Below are 21196 nucleotides of genomic sequence, written 5' to 3' on the forward strand. Positions count from 1 at the left end.
CGCGTGACCTTCCCAACATGGTGCCCCCTCGAGAGAAAGGCGCATGGGGGTGTATTTGACCTTCCCATCATGGCGTGCGGCCCGGCCCCGCCCCCTCACGTGACGCGGGGCCGGCCCGCGCGCGCGCAGTGCGCGCTGGCCGCCGCGGCCGCAGCGGCGGGGACGCGGCCGCCGAGGCGAGGCAAGATGGCGGCGCCGGCGCGAGCCGTCACCCGGGCGACGGGGCGGCCCCGGCGCCCGCGGCCCTGAGCGGCGCCGCCGCCTCCGCCCCCGCGGCGCGGGGCGGCCGCCGGCAGGTGAGGAGCGTCCGGCGGGGCCGGGCTGCCCCGGCGCGGGGCGGGGGGACGGCGGCCGGGACTGCCGAGGCCTTGGTGGGTGGGGAGGGGGCACCGGGCCCCGCTGCCCCTCACCCGCTTCGGTCCCCGGTCGCTCCGCGGCGGTTCCCGCGGCCCCGAGCAGCGCCGGCTCCTCGCGCGGCCTCATTGTCCGCATGGGGAAGCCCCCGGGGAGGCTCCCTGAGGGGAGAGGGCTGCAATACAATCCCTTCTCCCTTAAAAATAAGCCCCAAGAGGGACTTTTCACCGTAAAATCCTAAGGCGGCAACGCGGGAGTAGCGATAACGCCCGCTCCACGGGAGGCACCTGCGCTTCCTCGTCCGCGGTGCCGTCACTGGCACTGAAATGAACCGTTTTCCTCGTTTTTAGGAGCCAAAAAAAATCCCCCTTCTCGGTGGGTTTCCCGACACGCTGCCTAACTTCAGCTTCCCGCTCCCCTGGGCTTACATCAGGATCCATGCGCTTCTCCCAGTGCAGTTTCCCTCCCTTTTTTTTTTTTAATTTTGTTGCCCTGGGAGCTTTGGGTTAACGCAGCAGCGTTGCTGCCGCTGGTGCGTGCGAGCCGGCGCGCTCGGAGGTTCCCCGCGCTCCCCGGCCCCGGTGTGAACCGTCTTTTCTTCCCCGGTGCGAGGGCACCGCGTCACCGCAGGGCCGGCTGCGCCCAGGACTCGCTCCGTGCCGGCCGCCTCACGGCCCTTTGGGCTTTCCCGATCCGAGCGCGGCAGCCCCGGCGGCTCCCTGTCTCCTGCCCTGGCAGCAAGAGCCCTCGGTCTCTTCATAATCCAAACCCGAATCCGTGCTCGCAGGAGGAACAAAAGGCAAGTGGGGTGAAGGCTGATTGCGCTGAGGTGCCGGGCTGCGGCACAGGAGCTTGGTCCGTTTGATGGGAGTCTCTCCTGTCTGTAGGGAAGCCTAAAAGGGCTGTAGTTATCGTTAGGGAGACTTGGATACGCGGCTGGGAGAGCCTGGGCAAAGCAGCGCTCTGTATGGGTACGTGGACACAGAGGTAGCTCTGACCTCGGCGCAAATCGCCGCCCACTTTGCCGAAGGGGACCTGTATTAGCTCAAAACGCGTCGGGTTTGAGGTGCTGCCGACCTCCCTTTGGGACCCCGGCGCGGTGGCGTTTCCACCCGCCCCGTCATTGCGGGGCATCCCCAAGCCTTAACGGATGCGTTGCCTTGGAGGTTGCACGGCTTGGGAAGCGCCAGGTCCGCGATGCCGCCGCGGCGCCCGGCCCGGCCGCTCCATCCGCGCTTGGAAAAGGCAGCGGCTGCCGCTTGTAGCCTTAGCAAAGAGCCAGGCGGGGCCCAAGGGTCCTGCTGTGGCTGCGAGTCCCTTTTGCTGATGCCAAAAGCCAGGTAGGAAATTCCAGATAGGAATTACGTGTATTAGGACAGCGAGTCAAAGCTGTCTGATGAAATGCAGGGTTGGAAATCTCAGGTTGGAATTCAAACTTAAACTGTGCAGTGTTTATTTGGATGGGTCTGTGCGTGGAACTGGTCTGGTTTTCCACTTAGTGGCTGCCAGCATGAGTGGGATTTCTCGTTTTCCAATATTTAAGTTCCAGGCTATTGCTTTGGCTGTTAAAGTAAGGATGTTTTCTCTCTGCCTGCTTTGGTTCTGATTGCCTTCCTTTGCAGTGCCTGCAGCTCTTCCTTGCTCGGGTTTGGGAGGGAAAGGGAGCTCGGCTGATCCCGGACTGTACGTGGCGCTGGATATCAGGTGTAGGTAGGAATAGCTACCAGAGAGGGAGAAATTGCTCAACCCTGGGAATTCGTTGGTGCTTTTGCATCTGCCCACCTGTGTTTCTTCCCAAAACAGCCGTGTGTGCAGTATCTCTCCTCCTGCGTGTTTCCACATAGCTCGGATGTTTGTGCGCAGCCCTCCCTGCTCTGTCACCTGCGTTTGAGTGACACGTGGCTCCACCCTGGCAGCAGTTTCTCACAGAGGCAGGTGTAACACCTTGCAAAGCACTCGGGCTCTTAACTGTTCCTATTCCTGCACGTTTTTTGGAGGGGGGACGCTTGTGTATGAAGGTAGCAGGGATGTCCTTGGCTGTGCTTGGTCTCCAACTTTTTTTTTTTTTTTTTTTTCCTCTCTCGTTATCCTTAATGGAAAGAGTGACAGCAACCCATGCTTTGGAGTGGAAGAGCACATTCCGTGCGTTCCCGGACCTGAATGATTATTTGTTTGTTATTAAATGGGTGTTTTGGGGTCTTCAAAGCGTCGCTGGTTGCAGCGCTTCAGGCACTGCCGATTTGAGCCACTTCCCCAGGACGTGACCGAGGCGGCTGGAGAAGGGCCCCGCTTCCCGTGTCAGCGGAGCCGGGCGGCAGGGGGAAGTCACCTTCCCCGCGGATTTATTCGCGGGAGGGTTTGTTGCAAAACACTGATTTAGACTTTGCCCTGACCAATTTTTGTTTTTGAGATCGAATGCAGATAAGCTTAATACACTTGTTGGCGTGGAAAATGCAGCATCATGCGAGGGGATCGGCAAGGGCTTGCGAAAGAGGGGAGAGCCAGAACGCGGCGCTGGGCAGTGAGACTCGCTCCAAACCTAGATAAAAGCTTTTCAAAAGAGGGCTCTGGTGGCTCGGATAATGTGTTTAATAGGTGTTTTGCCAGATAAGAGCTGCTTTTGGGGGGTGTTTCCGACCCCGACGTGCAGTCGGTGACATCCCCGAGAGGTTCGAGTTGAGATATCTGCTGCTTTGGGCTTAGCCAGGCTGGGCTGCTCTTAAGAGCTAACGCAGCTTTTTGATGTGGTTCAGAAATCGAAGCCTGATTTTCTTTTTTTGCTCAAGGCTGCTTATCTTTGTGTAAAAGGGGAGAGGAGCGACACATCCGTGTCAGAGTCGGGATGAGAAACACGACGTTGTTCAACGTGCAGAAAATGCTGTTTGTTCCTGCAGGGGTTTATTGTATTGAGAGCTGCAACTACTCCCTTAGATCTTCAATTAATCCATATCTGAGCATGCTGTGATGTATATTCTCATCCCAGTTTTATGGTAAGTTTTTTTAAAAAATGTATCTGCTAGCCAAGCAAGTTCCTGAGTGAAGATAAAAATGTGCATTTTCCCCCTACTTAGTGTAGTTTGGCCAGCTGTGATTTTTGGCTTATATGAATCCCTTCATATGTTTTTAGGTGCATTTTAAAGATGTATCTGCCACGAAATACTGAAAATACAAGGTAGCCTTCGCAAATGTCTCAGTATACACGTTCTCCTCATCAAAGATGCCTGTAGTGATAGGGAAATCATGATTCTTGCCTGCATGAATATATAATCTGTCTGAAAATTGCACATAGGCAAAAGGTGACTGAGTAATTGGGGAGTTTCTGGATAAGAAATAGTTCGTAAGTGTAAAAATGCTCCTGTTAAAGACCCTCTTCAGTCTAGGTGACCACGGGAAGAAAGGAGTATGCAAAGACACATCCCAAACCGTTCATCGTGGAACGTTTCAAACAGGGATTTCGAGAGCAGAAGACTCTCTTCATTGAATGTCTTATGTTTTCTATCATGTTGGAGAGACTTTGATGGTAAAATGATTTATTTTTGTGTTAGGGAAATAGGGTGAATCCCTTTGCTATTGCAGGGCAGTCATTCTCTTAGCGAGATTGCAGAGGAAGAAGCCAAAGGCATGTGGAGTATTAAATATATTTTAAAAGCTTAATTCCTCAGAAGGAAAAGGTTTTCAATGCCGCCGTTTTCTTCTCCCGTTGGCGTTTCTTGCTAATCCCATTCCAGTCATTTCTTGTCTTATTTCGGGTGCTTTTAAAACTAAAACAGTGCAAAATCCCCTGCAAAATGCCCTGCTGGTTGTGCATCGAGTCCTTTTGTGGGATTCCGACGTCCGATAAAAACAACGTGGCTCCCCTGGCACCATTGTTGTCCCTCGGTCGTGCAGCCCCGCGCTGGAATCCAGGTCAATTCCTCGCGCGTCCGTTGAGCAGCCACCTTTACCCGGCCCTGCTGAATGCCGGCTCTTCCTGCATTTGTTTCTACTCTGCCTGTTTTTCCCTGTCGCACCGGTGACTCCAGAAAGTCCCGTCATCCGGCAGGCTCCGGGCGCGGGAGGCGGACGCGTGTCGCAAGGAGCCGCTTTCCTCCCTGCTCCGCGGAGGACGCAGCAAATGGCTCGAAGAGCTTCCACGGAGCAGGGGGAAAAGTGGCTCCACGAGACTGGTTTGCCGTGAGTCGCCCCGTGTGTTTTCCTCTCGCAGGTTCTCCTGCTCGCAGCGTCTTTGCGGTGTTGCCGGTGCCGCTTGCTGCCCGTCGCGGAGGCGCGTGGGTTATTCCCGGGTTTTGCCCCTCTTCCCGGTTTTCCCAGAGGGTGTTGGAGGCGGCGCTAGGCGCTCCCCCCTGCGCTCCGCGAGGCTCCAGCCCCTCTTCCCAAGCCCTTTCCCACGCCGACACCAATGGACGTGTCCCGTCTGCCTGGGCCTTCAAGCAGGTTCTCCGGCCCAAACAGCGCCGTGCTGCGAGGGGTGTCCGCGGATTCATCCCGCGTTCGGGAGCCGCTCGCCCTCCCTCATTATCATCCATGGAATAAGGCCACGAGCCCTGAATTCAGCCCCGTTTCTACATCCGAGTACTTGAGCGCTGCGCTCGCTTTCCATAAATCTCACTCTTTTTCTGTCGCCCTTTTATGTGTTGATTAATGTCTCTCTGCTTCCCTTCCAGTGCCGATGTATTTCCAGCTAGCTGTCAAAAAGTAATAAAAAAAGAGCTCTTGGTGCTATCAGAATATTCATCTTAACTTGCGCAAGGCAATGGCCTAGTTTCTGAAGCACAGGTCGGGGAAGCCAGAAATCTCCAACGTTGCAGTCCCGGCGCTGTCGAGGACTCCTTGCTCCTTGACCTCGGCTTCCTGGTGATTTTTGTTCCTTTCCCCATAAAACTGGGTTGATTAGAGCTGCATTGCTTACAGACCAGGCAGGGAGACGCCCGCTGCTCTGCGCCCCTGTGCCGTGGGGCTCGGGGTTGTGCTGGGTCATTCGGGCCAGGGAGATGGGGCCCGGGGGCTGGGAGGCACCGGGGTGTCTCCTCGCTGACAATGTGTCGCCTTTACCAACGTGACCTCTTTATTCTGCTGCTGAGAGAATGAAAACGTTTCCTCTTTTGCTGAGTTTCTCCTTTTCCTTCTAGCACGTTTAGCAAGCGGAGCAGAAATGGGTCCCTTTGCAGCCGTGGAGCGGTTTTCTGGGCAGTGGGAAGCCGGGGTCTCCGGAGGGGTAACTCCCGCCGGGCGGTTGCGCTGAAGCCTTTGCTTTAGAGGTGAGGTCAGCTCGTTTGCAGACAAACCTGGGCCAGGACTTGCTGGGTGGACGTCACCAAACGCGCTCGGCCAGCGTGTCCGTTACGGAGAGGACAGCGTCCTTGGCCAGTGCTTGTGCCAACGGTGGCCGCGAGTGGCTCTCTTGGGACCCTCCGTGCTAGCCCTGCAAGCTCCTCTGAAGCCCACGGCACGTCTGCATGCTGCACTACTGACCCGAATGAAACCGTGGCGGCCGAGGCCCTTCTTTGCTAATACCCGACCTTTTCTAGTCGATCTTTGCTGACACTAAAGTCGTTAACATGGAGCTGCTCTTCCCAGCAGGTGGGATGTCGCAGGGCTACTTGTTCCTCCAGTTTCATAGTCAATCACAGACCCTTGTGGCTTTTGAAATCAGCTTGTAGAAGAAGTTTGCTGCAACCGCTCGGTTCTTCCACCAGCGCCGCCTCCAAGACCACAGCGAGGGCGCTGAGCAAAGGCTTCAACACAAACTCTTGCGTGTGAGTTGTCCCTAGTTAGAGCTGGCCTCGCCGCAGTGTTTTTGCTGCGATTGACTTCATGGAGGGCTGGGGCTTCCTTCTTCCCATCCTGAAAACGGGAAGCCTGAATTGGAGCACTCTTGGAAACCGCGGTCTTGACCAGCCATCCTACACTTAAAGCAATGAGTGGCTGCCCGATTTAAATGTCTTGAGCAGCATAGCACAGGTGAGCACTTACTGAATCCCCTTGATGCATGCCTAGTTTCTAGGGAAAACAGTGGGTTCTGCTTTCCCTCTTCCCCAGCTTTGGGAATGGCAACTCTGGCTGGGTCTCGCTTTCCCCTCTCATGCTGATCCGGTTGCTTTTCAGCCTGGTTGAGCGGAGGGAGAAATATCTCAGGGGTGTTAAGTTCCTTCAAGTTCTGTAGGGAATATGAAGGGAGAGGAGGGATGCTGGTACTGCTTTCCCTAAGGAAACCAGCCAGCTGGAGCTCTCCTTTGTGGAGGAGATAGCCGGGAGGATGAGGGTTCAGCTCCCCCAGCCCAAGTGCTCCACACAAGGGCTGCATCGAGGGAAAACTGCATTTTCTGTGTTCCCGAGGCGCCTGCTTTGGTGGCTGCAGTGAATACGCATCTAAGTCTGTCAAAAGTCGGGAACGGACTCGCTGAACGTGTTTGGGGAGCTCTTGCTCAACCCTCGGTTGTGTTGCAAACCCCTCCCCGCGATGTTTCCATGTTTGCGGCGCTTGTTTTGCCCAAGCAGGTTTTCTGCGTTACTGGAACGCAGGAGCGGGCGTCGCGGCGCCCTGGGACACGTTATTACAGGGATGGTGTTTCTGCGCTACGGCTCCTTCCCGCCGCGCTCGAGGCTCTTGCTTTTAGATGAGTAGCACTCATCTTCCTGACAGCCTTGCCTGCAGATTTGGTCTCGCTCAGCAGTTAGAGAATTTTAGCAGTTTCTGCATCTTTAAGAGATGCTGCCCGTCGAAAGCCAGGAAACGGTGCCATGCCCTGGTGTTGGGGACTTGTCCTCTGCAGAAGCAGGTGAATTTGAACTTGACAGCTGCCACCGATGAGCTTTAGCCTTCTTATACTGCCACATGGAAGGAGGGCGACTGCGTTTATCTCAAGTATTTGCTGTCCTGTTTGTTTTGCATCACACAGGAGTGGAGTTTTGGACAAAAAACCTTGTCTGTTCTTACATGGGCAGCCGTTGTGCCACTATGAAAAGTGCATCCTCAGCTGGTGCTACACCATGAAAAGTATCTGCACCTTCTTGACAACCTTTTGATGCATTTTGAGTTCTCCAGGCCATTTATATGCCAGTTTGTTTCTGGCTATTTGCTGGCTGGCGTGCGTTTTTTCCCCTTGTTCGCTTTGGAGCTGAAATTTTAATCTTTTAGTTGGGTCTTAATGGCTTGGAGGGAGCCAGCAGAGGGAGCGCGTGAGCCCAGTGAGTATTTCTTCCCGATTCCGACAACGTTTGGGGTGGCTTTGGGCGATGGATTTTGAGAGCAGAGCTAGATGGGAACAATCCAGCAGGTTCTGGCATCCCAGTTTCTGGAACAGGCCGCGTTTGGGTCCGCCTGGCTGGAACGTTGTGTCTGCGCGGGGCTGATGCTTGCATTGGCTGGAGGGTTGCAGCGCCCTTGGTGCTGGAAGTGTGAAAATCCAAGGGGAATTTCACCAGGATGCGCGGGATTGAGTGGGAGCGCGGGGAGGATGCAGCCCCATGCAGCTTCACGGGGCCAGGGTGTTTAATGTGTCTGAACGCAGGGCTCATCAGGCAGCAGCAGGCGCTGGAACAACTTGACCAACATCCCCTTTCGCCAGCTTCTGCTTTGGAGGAGTCTTGCTGGGGTCTCCGATACCTCGATGCTTGGACAAACAAGTTATTTCAAGTGAAATAAGGCTGTCCCAAGAAACCAGAGAGGCTTCAGACCCGTTTGCTGTGGATGTGGGCTTTGTGGCCGCACGCTGGAGATCTGCACTTAGCTTTCTGCAGCGCGCACAGTCCTGGCGCCTCGGCTTTGCCCTCTCCATCCGGGAATGTTTCACTAACCCTCGAGGCAAACTGTTCCTGCCGCCCTATCCCAGCGGAATCCCAAAGGCAGGTTTCTCCCGCGCGTGCTCGAAGCCGTTGTCCCTAAACGCTCCTCCCTTCCGATGAACCGTGCGCCATGCTAGCAGCGTGCAAGTGTGTGCAACGGGGGCGAGCACTTGGAGAGTACATCCAGGAGCAATCTCATCTTTTCTTGGGAAGTATTCTGAGCTTTCGCAGCAAGATGCACTAGGCAGAGTATAATTTCTCAAGTTAGTTTGCCATTGTGCAACAATAAACCTTGCTGCTTGACTTCGTTTTCTTGCTGAAAGCTTAAAATAAAAGTGAGCGCTGGCGGAGAGTGAACCCCGCAGCACAGCCCCGTGGAGGCATGGCAGGGGTTCCTGCTAACCCTGTAAAACGTTTTCCTTGCAGCATTTCCATGCAGATTCCCGGGTTCCAGGTGCAGTGCAGGACGCGCTGCGCCGCAAGCAGCGTCGTTGTGAACCTGTGTGTGGACCTGGCTCTGGGATCCTTGCGGAAGCCCCGCGGAGCGACACGGCAGGAGGGCGCAGCCAGAGGAGGTGCTGGGAGGGGGACACTTGCAGGTGGCGCCTACGGAACCTTTGTTTTCAAGGCTGCAGTGAGATCCTATTGGGAGGAAAAACCCAATTTCCTGCCAAAAAGGGGCGGGGGTGAGGGTGAGGGAGCTGCTTCAAAGAGCTCGTAATTGCCTGTTTGGTGGGCATGAAAAGAAAAGCTGGTCGCAGGTGTCCTCAAGGCCTCCCTCCTTCATCCTGCCATTTTAGGCCCTGTGGCAGGATGTTGCTCATCCCGTTTCCCAGAGCTTCGCACCGGGATGTGCTGCTTGGAGAGCTGGAAGTGCCCGAGAGCAACTTTTTGCCAGGACTCTGGAGCCCCCCAGAATGGTCTCCTCACCCCAACCCCAAGCAATTCATGGCTTCATTTATCGTGAAACTAATTGCTTTCCCCTCCCTAATGTGACTGGGATTAAATACCCGGCTTTGCTGTTGCTGTTCCTTCCCTTTCGTGGCACTGTTACTGCAGCAGCGTTGCGAGGTTTCCCGTGGCTTCTTGAGATCTTCTCTTTCTCCCGTCAGTACCCGCTTTGCTCCCTCCCTGTGCTCTTGTTCTGCCAAAGAAGCGTGAACCCCTCTTCAGCAGAGGAAATAGTGCTTTATTCCTGGGATCTGATGGAATTTACCTGCTGGAATGAGGCTTGTGGCTCCTGGAGAGTGACGGGAACCAACTGCATCTCGTGTCTAATCCTGCTCCCGTGCTCATCCTTCTGCACCGGGTAACCGCATTGGCAGAATAGATAGCAGGCCCTTGAGCCCATGGGGAAGGGGGAGAAAATTGCTGTCCCCTGAAAGGAGGGAGATGTTGGGAAGAGTTTTGCCAACTGGCAGGGCAGGAACCTGCAGGGAGGTTGGGACGTTTGCTCAGTGCTAGCAGAGCTCTGGTTTGATGGTGCTGTGGCGTTTTCACGCTCTTTTTTTAAAGCAGTCTCAGTTTTCCCTCTGGCGGAGCTTTCAGCTAATGACTAAATGCCCTGAAGTACTTCTGCTGCTGGGATATAAGAGCTCTTCAGGGTGGTTGTGAGGTGCAAAATGTCACTGGTGCTTCAAGAGCTCCGAGCACCTTTGCACTGGTGAGTCAGACGGGGCTTCCACATCCATCCTGGCAAGTTAATTGAATCGCATTTAATTTTTGATGAGGCCGTGGCTGAAATTCCTTGGTTGTGTTTTTTTGCATTGCTCGGATATTAATTTTCGCCTGCATGACAAACCGCAGCCTGGTTCAGCACCAATAGAAAGCACTGGCAAGACCATCTAATTGAGAGATGGTGTCTAGTTAACTCGACACAAAATGGAAAATAAAATGGGAATGGTGATCCGCGTCCTGGCATCCCGTGCACAAGGCTTGGCAGGGGCTGTTTGTTGAGCTGGGCTTCGCAGAAACCCGGGATTTAGCGAAGGAGGCGCCTTTAAATATTTATAATTTTACAAATCGGTGCGGAACAGCGAGCTCGAGTTAAATCCGCTGTCGTCTGACATCATCCCTGTTTCTTTGGGGGGGATGCAGAGCAATTCCCGGCAAGTGCTTGTTGTCCTGATGCCCCGCCGGGTTCCTCTTGGCTTCAAGCTGCTTCCTGCAATTTTCCGGAGAAATTCAAGAATCCGTAGACTGTTCTTAAAGAGGGGTTGGCAACGACACGGCAGGGAAGGATGTTCCCAGGAGCCGGCGTGGAGCCTCGGCCGCGTGCGCCGGGCGAAGGGCACCCCTGAGAAGGGCTTTTCCGAAGCCCTTTGCGCTCCCGAGTCCTGCCTGGTTGCTGCTTCCAGCAGGAAGCCTCTCAGCAGACCCACAGAGAGACACGAGCGTGGGGAGGAGCAGCCGGAGCCCCGTGCGGCACCTCCGCATGTCCCATTGCACCCGACCCGGGCCGCGCTTCTGATGATTTTCTTGGAATTTAAATGCAACTTTTGCCTTTATTGTGAGGGTTCCAGCTCCTGCAGTTTGGACACCCGTGGGTTTGGCTGCGCCTGCCTGGGCTCCACGTTGTTGCCGCCGGCGCTGGCATCCCGCTCCCGGTGTTCCCTTGGCGCGGCGGGGGACGCGGGAAGGTGCCGGAGCGGCCGGTAGCCTGATAACCACGTGCTTCATCCCCCAAAACCGCTGCTCCTTCACATCGCACAGCGTGCCGCCCCCGGGGCTTGGTGGGGTCTCTGTTTTGGTGAATAAACTCTGGATTTAGGGAATCTTCGAGGATTTCTGCCTTTGGAGGCTTCCAAGAAGAGCTGAGCAGGATTTGAGGGAGATCTGCTGGGAAATGGGCTCCGGGGCTTTGCTTCCCTTTCCGAATGGACTTACCCGCTGCAGCCTGCGCCTCGTGCCAGGCGGCTGCTCTGGATGCAGCTACTGCAGCAGTTTGCAGCACCTTCCTGTTGTGTGGGCTTTATCTCACACTTAGGGCCCTCTGAACACCTGGAGCTCCCATTTCCTGCCTTTTACAGGGAGCGAATCCTGCATATTTTCCACCTCTAGTCTACAGCAAATGAGTGCACGTGGTTTGAAAACGAAGCACAAGGGGGTTCTTGGAGGAACCTGGCAGAGATTTGGGATTTTTTCCCCCTTTTTTTCCTCCCCCTCCCCTCCTCTTTCTTGAGAAGTCCCAATTGCTCCGTACTGGTTCCGCAAAGCGGGAGGGCTCGCGAAGCTGTCGCCTCCTCTTCCAACCGGCTTTGCTGTGGGGAGCCGCCTGCCCCTGGCGCCTCCGCTCGCCGTCCAGTCTCCATGTTTGGGAATTCAGCGTGGGGCAGTCCCCGGGGGGCTTTGCCAACCCCATTCCCTCGCCAGGAGCTGCCCCTACGGCAGGTCCGATGCCCTCCAGCACCTGGGGAGGGCACAGAGGCGGCGCTGGCGCTGGGACACTGGTTTCCGGAGCAGGTCTTTTTTTGGCTGTCTCTGTAGATCTGAGAGCAGCAAGTTCCGAAGCAGCGGCCTGGGAAGACGCGGTGCAGGGAGCAGCCCAGCACCTCCCCTCGTTCGGTCCTTTTCCCACGTGCAGCAGTGGTTTTGGGGAGGAAGGGTGCCAAACCTGGGTTTCTCCATACCGGGCCCCTCTGCCCCGAGCTTGGCGCTGAATCTGCAGCGAGTTTCAGAGCGTTGCAAAATCCGAGAGCTTCACTCGGCGCGTGCTGGGACCGCGCGCGTGTTCAGAACACGCTGCGGCCGCGCTTTGCAGCTCGCGGGTCAGAGCGTTCCCAAGTTTCCCTGTGACCTTTAACACATCCTATGTCTTTCCCCTAAGCTGCGCAGTGGGATGCCATGGCCAGCTCCTCGGACAGCGAAGATGATGGTTTCATGGCCGTGGACCCCGAAGACGCCGCGGTTGAAGGGACGATGGAGCAAGACGACGAGCCTCACGCTGAGCTGGAGCTGCAGGAGAGCAGGCACAACAGATCCATGCTGGAGCTCCCAGAGGAGGTTCTGGAATACATCCTCTCCTTCCTCTCGCCCTACCAGGAGCACAAAACCGCCGCCCTTGTCTGCAAACAGTGGTATCGGCTGATCAAAGGTACTAACAGCTGCCGTGTGAGTGCATCTCCTTCTCTTAATTGTGGGAATGGTAATTCCAGCCACTCTTTGCATTGCCTTAGACCCACCTATTTGCATAGGGCTTTTTCCCCCCTTTAACTCAGAAATTTACCTTCCACAAAATTAGTGCCAGGAAAAAAATAGCTATTGGTTTCCGGGCGTTGCAGAAAGCAGTGCAGGAGAAATGCTCCAGGATGGAGCCCGTGGGCTGCGGGAGCTTGTTCCTGGCTAGGCTGGATACACTCTTGGGAGTTTTGGAGGATTGAAAACCCCAAGCAGAGGCCGTTGGGCAGGGCACGGGCACCTTCGTGGTGCGGCTGCCCGCTCGTGGTTTCTCTTGGATGCTCCCACGTCCCCGTGACGGGCAGTGCTCCTTGGGGCTCCTCTTCAGCACACACATGGGACCCCCCCGTTCCCACTGCCCCACGTCTAATGTGACTGAATGTGCCTTGTTCTGACCTCGCTCTGAATTGCGCACACAAAACCTTAATTTTTGGCTGCAGAAAGAGCTCCTGCAGCTCTTGTTGAAGATACCAGGCAGTGTGAGCTGCAGCGGCGTTAACGAAATCTCTTGCCAGGCTCCCTGCAAGAGCCGCCCCGAGATACGGATGCTTCCCGTTGTCTCACTGCAGCATTAATGCTGAAGCCTTATGGGGATATTTTAATGCTAGATACGTGTGATATGGCAAAGAGCTTTGCCTGTAAACCTGGCCACACGTTCCTGACTCTCGGCTACTGATACTTTCTGAAAGTTCTGCCTGATTTTTGGTTTGTTTGACCAAAGAGGGGCCACCCCTGGGGACAACCATTTCTACAGGCAGTTAGAGAGAAGACCCTGCAACCATAGGAAATCTGCACTCCTGCACTAGGATAACTCGTTTCATCTCAAAAAAAAAAAAATGAAGTAGCGGTCAAGTGAGAGGTGCCTCCATTCCTGCCGTTGACATCCTCGGAAGCACAGGGCAGGAAGAGCAACGTGATGTTGTGTGACTAGTCCATCCCTTGAGCCTAGGGCTTTGGGTGCCAGGTACTGCTGGGTGGCCCCGTCGCTTTTACTCTTGTGGTGGCTCCAGGAAAAGCGTGTCCTTTCCTACCCAGGCCTTGCGAAGCAGAGAGGTCACTGGAGGTAAAGGCTTGGTTTGATTTTTGCTGCTTCATTTTTCCTGTTTGTCAGGATGCATCTGCTCTGAAACCCGCTCGCTGAGATGCGTTTCCCTTGTGGCTCTTAGGGACCAGCTGCCTGGGGGATCCGGGGCTTCGTGTGTAATACCTGGAAGGCCGGATTTCCTGGGAAAACTCAGGAAAGTTGTTGGAAAAATATCTCATGGGGTCAGGGTGGTTCCTGCCATGGTGCAGGTGCCAGCAAGGAGCTGCGGAGCGAGCCGGCACCTCCCTGCTGCCGGCAGGCTGCAGTTTGGGAAGCTGGGAGCTCCGTGCCCCGGAGCCTGGTTTGCTCTGTCTGGTGTTGACGTGTGAAGGGGCCAATGGCCCCGTCGAGGCTCGAGCGTCCGCACGTGCTGCGGGGTAGAGGCTGCAGAGCGGCCGCCGCGGTGCGCGGGAGCTCTGCCCGGGGAGCGGCGCGCGGCCGCGCTGGCTCCACGCGCTCCCTGCTGCTCCGGGGCTGGACGCTTGGTTGCTTCGAGGTGCTCGATCCATCGGGACGCGCAGCCCCTTCCTGCTGCGGTGCCGCTGCTCCGCAGGCAGCTCCTTTGCTGGGATCTGGGCACAACGAGGTTGGAGCTCGCGGCCTCTCGCCGCTGCGGTCGGGCTGCAGCCCCGCGCTCTGCAGCAGAGCTCAGTTTTAGCAGCTGTTCCAGCTGGAAGAGCTTGTGATTTCCCTCAACTTCTACCAGGGTATTTATACACCTTCCCAACGAGCTTCTTTCCTCCTCCTCCTCCCTCCCTGTTCACTTAGGATAACTCACTGCGATCGGTTCCGTTGCTCTGCGAGCTCGCTGCTCCCTGCAGAGGCCATTGGGCAGGGAGCAGCGCGGTGCCCGTTGCACCGGGAGCTGCGCGGGGGCCGTGGCACGAGCCCGGATCCTTCCTGCCGTGCCCGCATCGTGTCCTGCCTTGTCTTCCTGCAGGTGTGGCCCACCAGTGCTACCACGGCTTTATCAAAGCGGTGCACGAAGGAAATATCCAGTGGGAGAGCCGCACTTACCCCTATCCCGGGACCCCCATCACGCAACGCTTCTCGCACAGTAAGTAGCTGCTTGGGGGGAAACCCCTTCCTTCGCCCTGCTTTGCAAGGGGAGGCTCCGGTGCGTGTCCCTTGCCGTGTGTGCCTGTTGCTGCCGCAGCGTGAACCGGCTGCGGTGCCGCGCGGCTCTGCCAGCACGAGCACCTGGCACGAGAACAGGGATTCGGCAGCTCTGCAGCACTGTCGGCGCTCTGCTCCTTGGCAGAAATGTCAATCTGAGGTGTTTTTTTTTTTTTTTTAACCCTTGGTGTGCCTGTGCTTTGGCTGTTTCTGCAAATTTCACATGCCTTTGAGCAGATCCCCTTCTCATCTGAGCTCTCCCTGTCCCCTCACTTGCTGGTGACTTGAATCCAGTGACTGTTACAGCAGATAAGTCCGCACATCCACAGAGTTTCATTTAAAAAAGGTAAATAAAGGTGATGTCAGCAGAGTCGTAAAACTTTCATAGTCCCCAGGAATAACCGATGAAGCAGCCAGGGCGCAGAACATGCCCAGACAAGTCTAGGGAGGTGCCGTGGGGGACTCGGCCTGAAGTCATCACCTTCTGCAGAGATTTCTTTGTCCTGCTGAAGAAAAAAATGTAATAAATACACGAAGGCAGCAGGGTTCGTAGCTTGTGCGTAAGGGGCGGCGCTTGCTGCAGGTGCTGCAGACGCGCTGGTATTTTCCTCTAATTGCTGGCGGGATCGACCATCCTGATCGGGCTGCATTTTAGGGTGACCTCAACAGCGCCGCTTCCACCCTAGCAAATTGGAGGGGGCTTTTGTGCTGCAGTGAGGGGCTCATTGCTCTGAACCAGAAAGATTTGCCGGAGGTTCCCCAGAGAAGCCCAAAACATTCCATCACGGACAGTGCTCTGGGGCTCTGTTCCTCCTGGGAACTGCGCATTCTGGGGCTGCGTTGGAAACGCTCTTCGGCTCTGGGAACCCCTCCGAACAGCAAGATTTAGGGCGTTTGAGCGTTTTCTCTCTTGGAATATATGTCTCTCGTCACCGTGAGGGCACTTAGTCCTGCTCCCTGCAAGCCCCAGCCAATACTCGATGCCTTCAGCCTTCCCAGAGCCTAAAACTCTGTGGTTGCTACATTGCACGTGGGTGGATGAGGAATGGCTCCCTTAACCTGCTCCCTGTTCCACAGAGGCATCGCTTGCATTTCTGGGGTCAATGGGAGATTTTTATTTTATTTTATTTTTTTACAGCTTTGAGAGCACTCATATCAAATTGGGCTTTGCCGAGTGGAACAGGGGTTGCCAAAGCGCTTCCTCCGTGTTTTGGGTCCGTTTCCATGCATGCTGCCGAATTCCTGGTGCTTGTTACGGGGCTCGTGTCACATGCGGGCTCTTGGGGGCCAGCGGTGCCCTTTTTCCCTGGCTTGTCAAGATGCGTTTCCTCCCTGTCCCCCTTTTCCTTTTCCTGCCCCTTTCCCTGAGAGGCAAAGGGGAATGCAAGTATCCCATGGAGTTTTCTTGGGATGAGATGAGGCAAAATACCATCAGCTTTGGGAAAGGGGGGATGAGGTACTGGGTTTTGGTACCCAGTCCGTCCACACAGTAAAATCTGGCGGCCCCGCAGACTAGCTTAGCCAGGTAAGCGCGCCGGATGCTTTAATCAGAGCTAATCTAATTAACTGCAAGCGTTAAGGCAGCTTTCCTTGCAGCTCAGCTCGTGGAAGTAAGCACCTTACACGGCCCCTGCTGCAGGTTCGCAGTGCTCGGGGAGGCACAGAAGCGAGCGGCGGTTTCACTCGAGTCGCTCGTGGGCTGGTTTTGTTTTCCCCTCCCCGAAACCTGGGTGCAAGATCAGAAACGTCGGCCCCGAGAGTAGGAACGACTGATCTGATCTTTTTTTTGTTTTCTCTCTTTCCAGGTGCGTGCTACTATGACGCTAATCAGTCCATGTACGTGTTTGGGGGCTGCACGCAGAGCAGTTGCAATGCTGCGTTCAACGATCTCTGGAGGCTTGACCTGAATAGCAAAGAGTGGATCCGGCCCCTGGCGTCAGGTGAGAAGCGATGGGTGCTCAGCAATCCACAGCCCTTTTCCCGACTCCCTTCCGTGCTGCCAGCGCCGTTATCGACGTTTTGCCCCCGGGGCTGATCTTGTGTTTCCCGCCGCGTGCGTTGCCGTTGTCTGAACGGTGTTTGGAGGAGGGATGAGACGTGTCCGCGCGGGCTGCCCGCATCAGCCAGGGCAGCCTTGGAAAACAGGTACATTCCTGCGGGCCACGTGGCCCAGGATTGGGCCACATGGCCCAAACGCCAGGGATTATTTCCCACACTGGTTTTGAGCTTGAAATGTCACACACAAAGTACTTCCCCCCACCCCCTGTATATCTCTGTGTTTGACTGGAAAAACTTGGGTAAAAGTTTAAGAATTGGAAGGAGAGAAGCTCTTTGTGGGTGAAAAGTGAGCACAGAAGTGCCAGCTTCAGCAAAATTTTACACTTAATGAGGAGCGGGAAGAGGAGGAGGAGAGCAGCTCGGCATCAGCCGTGTGTCTCCTTGAGCCATCCCCTGTGTTCTGGACTATTCAGTTATCGCTTGAAACTGCGTTTTCCCATAAGATCCTTCCTTCAAGTCCTCCAAAAGCTCCTTCTGCCTCATGGGTTCTGTCTTGGGGTGACTCTGTGCGTGACAATGCTCTCTGGAGAAAGGGCTTCACGCTTTCACGTGGTTAAATTTTTTTGGGGGGGTGGGAGAAGATCACGTGTGACCTCTAAGCGCCACAATTAAGTGAACCGCATTGGGCTGAAGCACAGAGCATATACAGGCTTGACTGAAAACCAAGAGGGATTGCTAAGATAGTACAGTGCAGGTGTGTGGAAAGTGACTTATTTTTGCCTCCTTCTCTGCTCTGTCTCCGGTCAGAGGTGGAGCAGGAGCTGCGAGGAGCATAACCAGGATCCTGCTTATGCTGCTCCCACTCGCGCTGCGCCAAACGGCTTGGTCGCCACCTCCGTCACCCCCTTGGTATTTTCACAAAGCAAAATTCCCACTGCCTTACTAGCAAGTAGCACTTTTTTATTATTATTATTATTTTTAAAAAGAGAGTTCTGTGGGAATATGTGTCAGAGTTGAGTCCCATGGGAAGAGCCCCCGAGGACATATTTCGGCTGCTGTCATGAGCGCGCGGAGCGAGATTGGATCGCAGCTGAAACCTGGGGCGGCCTCGCTGAACAGAGCGCTCTTGTTCACCGCCTTCCGCGAGGATGAGTCACCCGGGCTGCTGCCCGTGGGGGTTTCTTTGCACATAGCTGCTTTTTCTCCTTTCGGGTGCCCTAACCGAAGCGTTGGCACCCGCTGAAGGAAAAGTGACTGGAGGGGATGAAAGCCGAGAGCTTTGGAGCTTGGCGGGAGGGCGGAGGTGGGTCCTTCTCCAGGGGAACGCGGCGGCTGCTCCGCAGGTCCCGCGTGGCGACGCCGGCTCCTGTCCTCGTTGGAGCGTGGTGTCCAGGCAGGGCTCGTGTCCTCCGCACACGCTCGGGTTTGCAGCCTGCTTTGGTCATCGCGTCAGGCTGACCGTGTCGGCCGCTGCCCCCAGAGCACACAGCCCAGAGCCCAGGCTCTGCCCATAGGCAGCAACCGCCTTCCCACGTCAAGGAATTTTTCTGGATTCACTCTCTCCACCGCCCCGTATTTGCTGTTGGGGTGAAAAACACCCAGGTGGGGCCACCTAAAGGAAATGCGAACGCCCAAGCGCGATGCCCTGGACCCTGCCCAGCGCGATGGCTCAGCTGAGATGAAAGAGCTGCGTCCCGTTCCTCTCGGGAAGGGCTCTGTGCAGTTCAGGAGAAACCTCCTTTTTTTGGTATATAATTGCATCTTCCTTTTGCTTTTCTTACTCGGAGGCAATGAGACGTCAGAGTTGGATGATTCATCTCCCGGCTGAGCTGTTGCACTGAAGGAGTAAATATTTCGCCTTCAAAGAAATATTTGGGCTGGGTTCCTCTAGTCTTGGAGACGGAGGAGGGAGATAATTGCTTCAAAAAAAAACCTAATTTTTGAGGTTTCCAAGTACATTTTGCTTAGATCTCAAACAATAGGGTTGCCTTTCGTAGGAGCCGAGGAAGCCGGTGCTCCCGGAGAGGAGGGCCCCGGCGGGGCGTGCGCTGTGGGCTGCGTCCTGGCTCTGCTCCTCGGGCTGCGCGGCTCCGCTCCGCGGGGAGCTCCCGGGTTTGTCCATGGAGCTCATGGGTTTGTCCATGGAGCTCATGGGTTTGTCCATGGAGCTCACGGGTTTGTCCGCGCGGCTCCACTCCGCAGGGAGCTCGCAGGTTTGTCCATGGAGCTCATGGGTTTGTCCATGGAGCTCATGGGTTTCTCCACACGGCTCCGCTCCGCGGGGAGATCATGGGTTTGTCCATGGAGCTCATGGGTTTCTCCACACGGCTCTGCTCCGCGGGGAGATCATGGGTTTGTCCATGGAGCTCATGGGTTTCTCCACATGGCTCTGCTCCGCGGGGAGCTCGCGGGTTTGTCCATGGAGCTCATGGGTTTGTCCATGGAGCTCACGGGTTTCTCCGCACGGCTCCGCTCCGCAGGGAGCTCGCGGGTTTGTCCATGGAGCTCGCAGGTTTGTCCATGGAGCTCACAGGTTTCTCCACATGGCTCTGCTCCACGGGGAGCTCGTGGGTTTGTCCATGGAGCTCATGGGTTTGTCCGCACGGCTCCGCTCCGCGGGGAGCTCGCAGGTTTGTCCATGGAGCTCATGGGTTTGTCCATGGAGCTCATGGGTTTGTCCATGGAGCTCATGGGTTTGTCCGCGCGGCTGCACTCCGCGGGGAGCTCGTGGGTTTGTCCATGGAGCTCACGGGTTTCTCCGCACGGCTCTGCTCCGCGGGGAGCTCGCAGGTTTGTCCATGGAGCTCATGGGTTTGTCCATGGAGCTCATGGGTTTCTCCACACGGCTCCGCTCCGCGGGGAGCTCACAGGTTTGTCCATGGAGCTCATGGGTTTCTCCACACGGCTCCGCTCCGTGGGGAGCTCGCAGGTTTGTCCATGGAGCTCATGGGTTTCTCCGCACGGCTCCGCTCCGCGGGGAGCACCCGCCGCTGCCTCCTGCCAGCCCAGCTGTGCCCCGCTGCAGGGAGCTGCGACACCCCCGGGAACGGGCCACGCTCTCTGCTTGGGTCCCTGATACCACCTCGTTGCTGTTGTCACTGCTGGGCTGTCCTACCCAGCCGCTGCTCCCCAGGACGAGGTGCCTTCCCCTGAGCGCTTCCCTGCAGCCTTCGTTGCTCCGAACCCGGCTCCCGAGTGATCCCAAATGGCCAGGGAAGGAGGCGCCGGACGTTAATCTGGGCTCTTTGACCTCCAGCCTATCTGCACAGAGGAGGGTCCGATGGAGGTTTGGAGGTGGTTTAAGCTGGGGTTTTGTTCATGCAGCTGCAGACCGGGGTTAGTCTCATTCCTCTACCTCCAGCTCCGGGCGCTGCTCTTGCAAGGACGGCGAGCTCCCTTTTCCCGCCCTGATGCCGGAGGCTTTTGGGGAAAATCGATGCCAGCAAAACAGAGCCCTCTGAAGACATTATCAGCACGGATCGAGTGGAAAGGCATGAAAAATAGCTTGTTGCTTTAACCTCGTTAGATTTAGATACCGAGAGCTCAGCTCCCCGGGCGCCGATCCCTCCAGAGATTAACGGAAGGAATTTTTCCCACTATTGCCTCTGTCTCCAAGACTGGCATGGGGAATTTTTAGCTTCTCCGACAACGCACAGAGGTCGTCCTGAGCAGGGAACGGGCGCCCGGCAATCGAGGGCCGGTCGGTGCGTGCGGCTTTTCCGAGTCCGGAGCGATGCAGCCGCCCTTTAACCTGCCCCCAGAGTCATCTGCAGATAGCGCTGACGAGCGCTTCCTTCCAAAATTGGGGAAAACTATTTGTGTCCCAGTTGGTAAATAATAGGATTGCCATCCGCAAAAATAGGTTTCTCGAGGCTGGGAATCCTCATACGGACAAATGAGCAGCCGTGTCCTGTCACGGCACCGGACACCCCGGCGCTGCCCGGGCATTTGGAAATGCCCAAGGTTTTAGTGCTGGGAGAGTTAGGCTGACTGGGGGGAAACCTCAGGGATCTGCCTTTGAAAATGCAGTGTCTACCCTCAAATACTCCTTAGACAACCGCCAAAATTCCGTGCCGGGATTTCACAAAACTGGAGAGGATTTTACTTCTTGGAGAGTATCCGTTCCTCTGGGTCAGCTTACTTGACCCAAGGTATCCAAAAAGCCTTTGAGAGGTGGAGAGCAACCAAAGGAAAAAACGAACGGGTAAAATCATCCGTTTTTCTTCTCTTTTTTTCAGGAAAGGATTAAATCCAAGCGTTCACTCCGTGCTGAGCTCTAGTGTTCAGAGCTGCCAGGTCTCCGCTCGGAGCCATGCGTGACACCGAGAAGGAAGTGGGCAGCCTGTTTCCTAGATGTGTGGCCGCGCATTCCCTCCTGGGCGATCACTTCCCACTCCTTGGTTTTCCCTTAGCTGTACAGGGAAAGTGCTGGGACTTTTGGAAAAGGTTCCCGAAGCTCCAGGCAGGCTGGGGAGCCACCTATCGGCGAGAGATTTCAGGGAAGCAGCCAAGGAAGCAGCTGCGCATTCCCGATCCGTCCCGTGAGCGGAGACGCGGTTCAGCAGCGGGATTGCTGCTTTGCTGTAGGCCTTAGGCACTGACCTGCGCTTCGGAACCTGCCTTTACGTCTTGCACTAAAGCGTAGGCTCTAGAAACCTCTCCTTGGATCTGGGAGGTGCACAG

At 55.9% G+C, this 21196-nt stretch overlaps 1 protein-coding gene across 1 annotated transcript in view; it reads left to right on the forward strand.

Annotated features, from left to right (window-relative positions):
* Positions 1-217: 217 nt before the first annotated feature.
* FBXO42 (F-box protein 42) overlaps positions 218-21196 on the forward strand; it is a 29544-nt gene continuing 8565 nt past the window's right edge. The window contains exons 1-4 of the mRNA XM_088529614.1: positions 218-296; positions 11966-12232; positions 14340-14456; positions 16321-16455. Coding sequence (XP_088385740.1) covers positions 11983-12232; positions 14340-14456; positions 16321-16455 — 502 coding nt within the window. The 5' untranslated portion in view covers positions 218-296; positions 11966-11982. The remainder of the gene's footprint in view (positions 297-11965; positions 12233-14339; positions 14457-16320; positions 16456-21196) is intronic.

The sequence above is a fragment of the Tinamus guttatus genome, unplaced genomic scaffold (assembly GCF_059628265.1).
Source record: "Tinamus guttatus ecotype Peru unplaced genomic scaffold, ASM5962826v1 Tinamus_guttatus_pri_ptg000332l, whole genome shotgun sequence".
Taxonomy (NCBI): Eukaryota; Metazoa; Chordata; class Aves; order Tinamiformes; family Tinamidae; genus Tinamus; species Tinamus guttatus.